This window comes from Ascidiella aspersa, chromosome 2 (assembly GCF_963924565.1).
Source record: "Ascidiella aspersa chromosome 2, kaAscAspe10.2, whole genome shotgun sequence".
Classification (NCBI taxonomy): domain Eukaryota; kingdom Metazoa; phylum Chordata; class Ascidiacea; order Phlebobranchia; family Ascidiidae; genus Ascidiella; species Ascidiella aspersa.
Window position 1 is genome coordinate 24,517,146 of NC_139448.1, and position 11,018 is coordinate 24,528,163.

The following is an 11,018-nucleotide window of genomic DNA, read 5'->3' on the forward strand; positions in this document are numbered from 1 at the left end:
AACTGCAATAAAATATGAGTGAATCTTCCTATGTCGAATACTTATAAAAACATCGGTGTATAGGTTTTCTGATAAGCGTTTATAAAACTCGCTAATAAATTTTCTTGAACATGTTTTTTTTTAGTTCTAAGATTGGCAATCAAAAATAATTTATGGTAAACGGTTTGAAAAATTTCTACAAAAAAATACCAAAAATTATTTCGCCGAAATGACAATGGTAATAATTTCTACTACAGTATGTATCATTTCACCACCGGTGTTATTTCTTATCCACTGTCAAAACTGTCTGTATTATAATTGTTAATTTTGTAAAAGCTGACGATAAACGATCCCGATCATGATGACGCTGCGTCATATCTTTCACGTAAGACATTGATGATAAGTCATTATGGCGCTAGTCTACAATCCTACCACAGCGTTAAAACAATTCTTAGGGTGTCGGGTTAGTGTTTAAGTGAGGGTGGGTAAAGTATTTTTATTTAATATTAGTGCTTAACCTAACCATAAACTAACCCTTACCCAAATAATCCTGTTGTGGTAGAATTCCAGACCAGCGCCACATTTAGATGTGTCAAGTATTAATATTATATTTATTTCGCTTTTTTATTTCTTTCTGGCAATTTTTATTTTGACAAATCGTTTTGTTACTACTAAAAAAAGTCTGGTAGGATTCTAGACTAGCGCCATTCTTATGGGTTGTATCTTGTGGGATTGCTAAATAAATGTTCAATAATTAGCTATTATACCTTGGCATCCACTATGAAAAGTATGGCAAGTGCACCTGGGAGTTGTAGTTAACAAACTGACCCTGCACCCTAAAAAATCAAACATGCACCCTGATTTTATATACATTGCAAAAGCGTGGTGCACTGTTAACCTTTGGTGCACCCCGTGATTGCGGTGAACCTGATTTTTTCAGTTGTGTATCCGCGATCGCTAAAAAAAGGATTTCGACTTGAATTCTCGTTTTATTTTGGAACTGGAATGAACTTAAAACATGTGGGAAAATGTTATTTGATATAATGGTCTCTAATTGACACAAATAGTTGTAACAAGAAGTTTACCAATAGAGCAAAAATCTTCTTAAAAATTCTGAAATACCTATCAGCACCCTTGAGCATTAGAAATGGCACACCAGTGCGCTGCGGCACCTCGATTCAGAACCAATGATGTAAGTAATGCAAACTGGGGAAATTAAACTTAACAACAAATACACCAAACATGAACCCCTATTCAAACCCAAATCAATGTATAATCGCCAATGGTTGTATACTGTATATACCCATGCAACTAACCATTCCCTGCCAATATTTAGGATATTTAAACAAACTAGTCCTAAACTGAATACCTCAACCTCAATGTTGCATTTCTAAATAATATATTTCCCTAAATTCTCAGCAAGAATTTGTAAATCTAACAAAATCAACTCTGCTGGTCATACCTGCTTATTAAGATTTGATTGTTTTGTTACACTTGATGCCTATATATATATATATATATTTATATATATAATACACATAAGCTTTAAATACCATATACCTCTTTTTATGGTAAACTTATAACAAGATTTGATAATAATTGAAGTATATATGATTTTACAGTCAAATCTGCTAAAATGTATTGCTGGGAATACCGGTAGAAGTATTTCCTCATCAGCTCAACTCAGTGCACCTACAGAGGTAAACTAACATGTAACACTAATATTTTTGCTTAGACTTTTAAGTTAGCCAAAATATAAATACAGTAGAACAAAACTTAATTGTTAATAACTGCTGATTGTCCCAAGCTTTTACAATTTAATGTTTATCTTACTTGTAATAGTACCACTATGCCTTGGGAGATAATATTAAAAAAGGATAAAAGTTTTAATATAATTGTCCCAAGCTTTTACAATTTCATGTTTATCTTATTTGTAATAGTACCACTATGCCTTGGGAGATAATATTAAAAAGGATAGAAGTTTTAATATAATTAAATTTAGCAATTACATTAATGCACTATGTTTTTCACTGATTTCACACAATACCAGATTGGAGTCATACCAAGAGTGCAGAACTAGAATTTGTCTAAACAAGCTTATCCAGATCAAATTTACAACCAAATTTATTGATACAGTGTTTTACAAAAAAACATATTATGCAAATATAAAAATATGATACATCAAACTAATGGTGAATCACTTCAGATTATTATTGCAAATTGTAATTTCAGAAATTTTCCCTGAAAGAAAACTAGTTTATTTTGCTGTTGACACCCCAAATTTCGAACAAAATATTGTATCAGTATTAAAGATTTGGTCAGTATTAGTGCTAAACACCTGTAAAGATAAGGACCCCTTTTTAAAATGAAGAATATCTATTTTAATTTGCTTATTTACATAAGTCAAGTCAAAAATTACTTTTATTAGATGTATGTACGAGATGCACTCAATTCTGCAATGGATGAAGAAATGGCAAGGGATGACAAAGTATTTCTTCTTGGTGAAGAAGTTGCCCAGTATGATGGTGCTTATAAGGTATTTTTATTATTCTGTTACCATTAAATAAAGGTATTATATATTTATTTTTTTCAGGGCTAATTTTAACTATATTTCTGTCTAAGCAGCTGCCTAACTACATACACATGCTATTGATTGATCTATCTTAACATGTATTATATAGTTACATAACAATTTTTTTAAATGGCATAAAATGATAAATTTTGTGTTTATTTTAACAGTTGTGATTTTTTAGTATTATATTTTTATATTATATCAAATACATCTAACCTGGAAAAAAAAGGCAATGATAAATATTAATTTAATCTTATGGTTTACATTTTTTTCAATCTAGGATTATGCAGTCCTTTCAAAAATATTTATATTGTTACATTAGTAAAATGACATTTTACTTAAAACCATTTATTTCAATACAATATATATTCAATTTTGCGTTTTTAAGTTAAACCACTCGATTGTAACAGATTTCAAATTTAAATAACTTTAATTATTCTAAATATTTTGGTGTTTTCAGGTTAGCCGTGGTCTTTGGAGAAAGTATGGAGACCAGCGTGTAATTGATACACCTATCACTGAAATGGGATTTGCTGGCATAGCAGTGGGAGCTGCAATGGTATATGATATTTATGAATGTCTGTACTAATTCCTTTGACCATGAAAAATAGATGATTGATTATGCTATATTCTTTAGACTTCCTTGTCTTAGTCAAAGTCATAATTAATGACTGACTTTGACTAAGACAGGAAAGTCTAAAGAATATTTGCTCCCATTTGAAATCATTGTCGTCATTTATGTATAAGGGCGAAGAGATATCTTCATGTTTTGCACAATCAATTTGTCATTTATTTAATCATTTTTAGGCTGGACTAAAACCTATTTGTGAGTTTATGACATTCAACTTTTCAATGCAAGCCATTGATCAAGTGATCAACTCTGCTGCCAAAAGTCACTATATGTCAGCTGGCTCAGTTAAAGTTCCAGTGGTGTTCCGTGGTCCAAACGGTGCTGCCGCAGGTGTGTATTCATTGTTTCACCTATTTTGCTTACAAATAAACTTGCCAACCATACAAAGTTACTTGCCAATAAGCCTAGAATTAAATATTGGGAAAACAAAGTTAAAGTACAATTTGTCTATTCAGGTGTTGCCGCACAGCACTCTCAGTGTTTTGCTGCCTGGTATGGTTCATGTCCTGGGTTGAAAGTTGTTTCGCCTTTCAGCTCCGAGGACTGCAGGGGCTTACTCAAAGCTGCCATAAGGGACCCGAATCCAAGTAAAACTTTTTTTTTTTTAAATATTATATTTATTCATATATAAAAGACAAATATCCAACAAACAAAAAACGGCATACCAGTTATGGCTAGCAATACATTTTGATAAGAACAATTCTACATACAGTTCTTGCTCATCTAAATTTGTAGAGTTAAATATTAAGTACATACAACCCAGTTGGATATCGCATTTTAGCAAATAATCTCCTACACAACCTTAATATGTGAACTTGGCATTAATGCTTGTACTTTTACAGTTGTGTTCATGGAAAATGAGCTCATGTATGGTACAGCTTTTCCTGTCAGTGAGGAAGCCATGTCTGAAGATTTTCTCATTGAAATTGGAAAAGCAAAAATTGAGCGCCCCGGCAAGCACATTACTCTCGTTGCACACTCCAGGCCTGTAGGCCAATGCATTGAAGCTGCCAAGCAACTTGCCAGTGAAGGAATTGATTGCGAGGTATAACATAATAACCTAGTCCTAAGCCACTAAAAAATCATGGATATTTATTAATATCAACTAATATCTATTTTGCCTGTGCACTATTCTCTTGCCGTCTGGCACACGTTCGTCAAAAAAGAACAAAAGCAGTTAAACAAAATAAATAAAGAGGCCAACCATATGTAAATAGGTGAAACCTTTCATCCAGACAGTAAGAAATGGAATTAAGCTACAAATAGCTAAATTTGGTAAACACACATAGAACCGCATTAAAAATACCAGTTTTTGCGCTAAACCTCTAAAAACGCAAATCTTTTGGTGGCATTGTTTGTGTTAGTCCTTTCCTCGACAAACTTTTTATTATAGCTAAGGTCACCTAGCTTCCCAATTTCATTCTTTGACCGTACTGGGTTTTTTTAGAGCTCGGGAAAGTTGCGTAAGCGTCACTTTAAATATTCCAACAACAATTTGTACACACTATTTGTAGAAAACCTTAATGTTTCCACGCAATCTTGGAGATTGTCAGTTTTGTTACTTAACTACAGTTTGTTAATTCCATTCACGTAAAATTCAAAATTATAATATCTCAAGTCAATATTTATTATATTGTTTTTTTTTTTGTGCATTGTAAAATGTCTGTAAAACTTGTGATAGAGAAAACCCTTATTGTACTCTATTGTAATCTAAAAAAGCTCATTACTCACTGGTTACTAAGCGCTGCCCTTAGCAGTTAGCATTCAACCAACGTTGATCATTCACCTCACACAAGCTGTTTCAGCATAAGGGTGCTGGTAGTCAAGCATTTCAATTTGAGCTGAAACCCCAAAGTGTTGACAGCGTCCCTAAGGTGTATAATCACTGGTGTATACGAATTGATTGTAATGTATAGCAATTTTGACGCTTTACACGACAAGCAATTCAACTGCCCACATTTAAAAAAAGTGACAATGTGTGTACGTTTATTAAAAAATAAACAAAAAACGTTGACACATTGTTACCTATTTTTCTAAGGCTTTATGTCATTTTCTGTATTGAGATTCCTTTCTTTTTTTACAGTGTTTTTTGTTTTCGAAAAGATTTAATAATAAAAAATCGTTGAAATTGTTGGTTTTATATTTGGGGGGCTTTGAATGGATAGTTGTGCCCTGTAAAAAAATGTTTGACGGAAACCTGTCCGCTTGACCAAACACCAGCTTAGCTCACCTGAGTTTTATGTTAGATTCTGACGTTATATATCGCCAATTCGCCATTATTTTTTGACTTGGTCAGATCAGTTAATCATCTTTTCTGACTATTGGTAGTTCATGGTCAAGATTCTGTTGTACAATATTTACATGGGTATTACGTATGAACTAAATGTAAATGCGTTAATTACTTTGCAAATGAGTTAACGGTTGTACATCACAATCTAGTTGTTATTTACATTGCTGATATTTTGGGTATTTATGATAACCATTTGACGTTTCTATAGTTAAGAGATGGGATTCGACTTTACAAATTAACTTAGTTTTTTTTTTTCACCTCACGTATGTTTTGCAGGTAATTAATATGCGAAGCATCAGGCCTCTCGACATAGAGTGTATCCAAAAAAGTGTAATGAAAACGAATCACCTAGTGACAGTTGAGGGTGGATGGCCGATGTTTGGAGTTGGATCGGAAATATGTGCGCAGATAATGGAAGGTATTTAATTGTTTTCAGTGTTTTATGTGACAGATTGGAATATTTCTAGGTATAATAGGAGAATAATTATAAGTATAACAGGTTTCGAATCAAGAATAACGAGTCCTAGTATATTTATGATAAATAATTATCGTGTTTCATGGGATTTTAAATGTTTTTAGTAAAATTGTGTGGCAACCCGGAAATATATGTTTTGGTGAAACATTGATGTTATTGTAAGGAGAACACAATAGGACTTTCGAAGCAACAATATATCTAAAGCAAAATAATCTTTAATATTACAGTATTAGGAATTTAAAATCGTTTGAATAAAACCTAATCTGTGAGAGCAAGTCCTAAATTCATCAGAATAATACCTGAATGGACAAAATAACGCCCTAAACTGTATGGAGACACCTGTTCCGGAACAGTTTTGATGTTGACGTTTGGGCGCCCTACTAGTTTGAACGGTGCCATTGGGGCGCCACTGTTTTGGAACTAGATTGTTTGTTTGGGTTCGGGACGGGTAATACGCGCGGTTAAAATTGGGTTAGGGTAGAAATTATTAGTGGATTGATTGATCAAGCTAGGTGTGGGGCTACGGGTTGGGTAAAATGTTGTATATGTCCGATTCTGGCCATTTAGGTCTTGTTCCGACGGGTTTGGTTTGTTTTCATTCATACGTTATTACGACTATTACGTATTAATTCTATTTTGAATTGACAAAAAAAATTTCAAAGCATTACGTTGCATAATAGGTTGAGGAAATCAGTTTTAGATGATTTTATTGCCTTCCATTCTTCACGACTATTTGTCTTGCCTGGCTTTCAGATTAAGAATTCGACAAATACGGCTACCAACCAAGATCGACAAAAAAGTTAACAATATGTAACAAACTCATGGCTGGATTTCATGATTTCCATTTTTCCGCAGGCCCTGCTTTCGACTACCTCGACGCACCGGTTGTAAGGGTTACTGGCGCAGATGTACCAATGCCCTACGCCCAGGTTCTTGAAAATGGTGCTTTGCCCGACGTTAAGGACATAGTGCTGTCCGTTAAAAAGACACTGCACGTGCAACCGGCCTCTGAAAAGCTCTAATTTTGCATTTTTACCTTTAATATTATATTTATACTTGTTTCATCGTTAAATTGCTATATGTTTGCGTACAAGCCTGGCATTTTTATTGTTTCACATAGATATTAAATAAGATATTCTTTAGGTAAAGCGACTAACTCCTAGTTTACCGAAAGCCTGTTATTTTCTAGGCTGATTGTTTCGAAACGGTTAACTACTGGTTCACTACATGTTAGTCAACGAAAACATGTGACCTGTGTTTAAACCGGATTGCCAAGCTTTTTCACGATAAATTGCGACTCTGTATTCTGTGCTGATTTTTGGCTTCAAGATAGTAATGTACGTTAACATGTGGGACTAGCAAATACACAAATCTAACAAAATTCGACTGTGTTTGTAGCAAAACGGCTATTGTTTTCAACTGGCGTCGTCAGAGTCTTGATATGTTTCCTCATTTTAAGCGCATGATACAAGTGAAAAAATGGCCGTTTTTAAGTCCGAGGTGCCGCGACGCGAACTGGTTTACACATTTTTGTTAATAGCTTCTATTCAACGATTCTCATAACCAGCTACCGAGCAATTTCTATAGATTTAGACACAACTTTCGTTGACTTTCTTGCTAAAAACAATCTTACCTTTTAAGGGAAGAATTAGCTTGCAGAAAGATTAACGATCTAAAGTGAAAACTTGGCAGAAGAAGGAGCAATGTATGAAGCTAGTATGTATAAAGTTTGCCCAAATAAAAAACTATGCCAAGCAAATTTCAAAAAACCGAAGTCGAATTGAAATAATGCTTTGACATACCGGGCCGAGGCTTTTGTTTGGGGGACATCAAGTCACAAAACTACTTAATGGACATCACTTTTTAACAGTAAACATGCTATGGCCAATCGAAAAGTGTTAATTCGTTCAGGTTGATTTAGTCAAATGCGCCGAAAGAGATTCGTGCCAACTCCGAAAAAAATAAACAAAATAAGGTTTACCGAAATCCATGACATAAACACAAAATACTGTACTTACTCACCTTTTTGCGTTCATATCGTTTACGTAATTTGTCTTGTTCTCGAAAGTGGCGAGTATTTTTTCTACGTTTTGCCATTTTTATATCTGTAATGTATATAATTAATAAATTATAAATAACAATGTAGGCCTACAGTTAACACCAAGTGGTTTTCTAAGCCACTTTCAGAAAATTGTTAGCCCTTTGAATGTAATACTCTTGTCTTATTATATGTTAAAAAACTAAAATGTTTCGGTATCCTACATTAAATTTTTCCTTAATTTCAAATGCCCTCGCGGATCCCTTTAAGTTTTACGAACCCCTGGTTGGGAATCTAACAAAAACAAACAAGAGACCCTACGGGAAAACAGGTTTATACATTTGTAGTCGTTCATATAACGTAACATTAACTTTAAAAAAGTTACTGGGGAGCCATGAGAAATAGAACAATGTTTCGCACTGCCCAAACGTAATATTGCATGTTTTCTGTGCAAGAGAATGCAGGGTTTTCTGTGCAAGAGAAATGCAGGGCAAGCAAGATCTCTAATTATTTCTAAATTGTAATTTAGGCATAACGAGAAACCAATCCTCAAGGAAACTGAAAAGCCTCTTTTATTCGTTTCGGTATATTTAAGGGAGTGTAATGATTGGCAAGCAACAGCTTATATTAGTGGTTCTAAACTGGGGTGCTCATTTTAACGCTCAAGGGTGCAAATTCTTTAGATTCCAATTTTGCTCTATTGGTAAGCTTCTTGATACAATTTTGTGTGTACGAAGTTTTTTTCAAACATGCACACTTGCGCAGTTATGTTCTGTTTTAATCTCGTTCATTGTAACGTTACAGTTAACCACTCAGCAGAAATACTAGCAAGGGTGCTATGAACTGACAAAAAAGGTTGCGAAACACTGGCTTAGGCCTATAAATATAAATCCCCAAACCGCCGTGACGGTTAGTATTTTTCAAAACATTGTAGACAAACGATGAACTGCCAACGACGATTGCAATATATGTAATCCTGTTATATCATCGTACGTTCCTATTACGTATAGCATTTGCTCGTAGGTGAAAAAAGCGAATATCTCTTTATGCGTAAATCCCATTATTTGCGTAAGACTAATACCAATGACCTTTTGTAGCGTATAGTTGCGATAGAGTATAAAAAATATCGAATCCTTAGATTCATTTACGTGTAATGCCAGGTGCAGAATTTGCAATTTCTTTAAATGCGTTTAGTTACAAAGGTTACATTCTATCGTAAAACACGCAAAGTACGCTACGGGGTTACTCAAGGTCAACTCTAGGCCAAAATTCAACGAGGTTCTGCTATATATAGCGTTATCGTCAAGTAATAATAACGCAATCCTGGCCATAGTACATTCTGTATTGTTTGCAGCATATTTTTTCACTGCAGACCACATTTATATTTTATTCCGACGTCGAAGTTGTTCTTATTTTTTCGTTTCATTTTTTAAGTATTTTCAACTCAATCATGACTGAAATATTGCATCATAAGCATTTCATGTGGCAACCTGGATTATTGCATCATAAGTGGTTTTCTGAACGTTTGATGGCAGTCGGCTTACTCAGCTACAGTAGCTGCCATTAGCCGGCTAAGACTGGTGTAAGCGGTAGCCGCACAGTTACCTTACTTTTTTAGAAGATTATTAGGCACTGGTCTAGAATCCTACCACAGCGTTAATTTAAAACAATTACTAAATTGCCGCATAATGTGTGAGTTAGGGTGAGGGTTAGCGTTTGGGTGTGGGTGGGTCAAGCATTATTATATTTATTAACCCAAATGCTAACCCAAATAAAAATATGCGTTTTGGTAGGATTGTAGACCAGCGCCGATTATTTTGCCAGCTTGTATTAAACACATATACCTCAGAATTCTGTTAGACTAGCGTTTTTATAAAAGTCACTGATAAACTTGGGATTAGAATTGAGAAAATTGTGTAATATTTATTCGCCTGAGCAGAAACTCATCCGTTTCAGTTCGAGCTATAGGTTCGTTTCTTTCGATTCGAGCTATAGGTTAGTTTCTTTTGATGCGAGCTATAGTTTCGTTTCTTTCGATGCGAGCTACAGGTTAGTTTCTTTTGATGCGAGCTATAGTTTCGTTTCTTTTGATGCGAGCTATAGCTTCGTTTCTTCTGATGCGAGCTATAGCTTCGTTTCTTTTAAAGCGAGCTATAGGTTCGTTTATTTTGATGCGAGCTATAGTTTCGTTTCTTTTAAAGCGAGCTATAGATTCGTTTCTTTTGATGCGAGCTATAGTTTCGTTTATTTTGATGAGAGCTATAGGTTCGATTATTTTGATGCGAGCTATAGTTTCGTTTCTTTTAAGCGAGCTATAGGTTTGTTTCTTTTGATGCGAGCTCTAGGTTTGTTCCTTTCAACTAGGTCATTACAAGTTGCAGGTAGTATTGTTAAAAGTACGATCAATCCTTTGTTTGTAATAATAAATCATTGTTTCATAGATCTGTGTAGGCTACTAACATCTGGTTGTCTGTGTCTTTCATGCATGTTAGAAAAATACATTTTTTGAAATTTCAAGCTTGGGTCGTGCGATGTTCATAAAACTCCGATTTGGGTCGCGCTCAAAAAAGTTTGAGAACCACTGCTATAGGCTATCGTCCAAGTAAAAATTGTAATTGGAAAAAAATATTTACAATAAGTTAAAAAATATTATTGGACTCAGCCATAAACCGAGATAAGAACAACAACAACAACAACGTCAGAATAAAACACAATTCGGAATATGGCCAAAATAGGACTAATACCTAATAGTGGGTTGCTGAACATCGCTGGCGTATTCATGGGGGGGGGGGGGGTAAGTGATATTATCGTTTTTTGTCAGGGTTTACAAACTGTCCGAAGCGGCAATGTTTTTAATGTAATTAGGTCACGTGTCTTAAGCTAATGCGAATTGCGAAACCAAAATAAAACGCAAAACGCTGTTTTTCTTCTCCTGTTTGGTCGACCGTAAACGCAGGATATTTTTTTCTCTTTAGCCTTTCGTTATTCGTTCAGGTTGGCTGCTTAGCAAGTGCGTATTCGACAATTGACAAC

General features: G+C 34.5%; 1 protein-coding gene across 1 annotated transcript; it reads left to right on the forward strand.

Moving 5' to 3' along the window:
- The first annotated feature begins 214 nt into the window (after positions 1–214).
- Positions 215–7,319, forward strand: LOC146164441 (pyruvate dehydrogenase E1 component subunit beta, mitochondrial-like). Its single transcript, XM_083381219.1, has 9 exons — positions 215–364; positions 1,602–1,679; positions 2,408–2,515; positions 3,012–3,110; positions 3,359–3,512; positions 3,638–3,769; positions 4,025–4,227; positions 5,749–5,890; positions 6,803–7,319. The coding sequence occupies exons 1-9, from the start codon at positions 338–340 to the stop codon at positions 6,967–6,969; spliced, it is 1,110 nt and encodes a 369-aa protein (XP_083237345.1). The 5' UTR covers positions 215–337; the 3' UTR covers positions 6,970–7,319.
- The last annotated feature ends 3,699 nt before the right edge of the window (positions 7,320–11,018 follow it).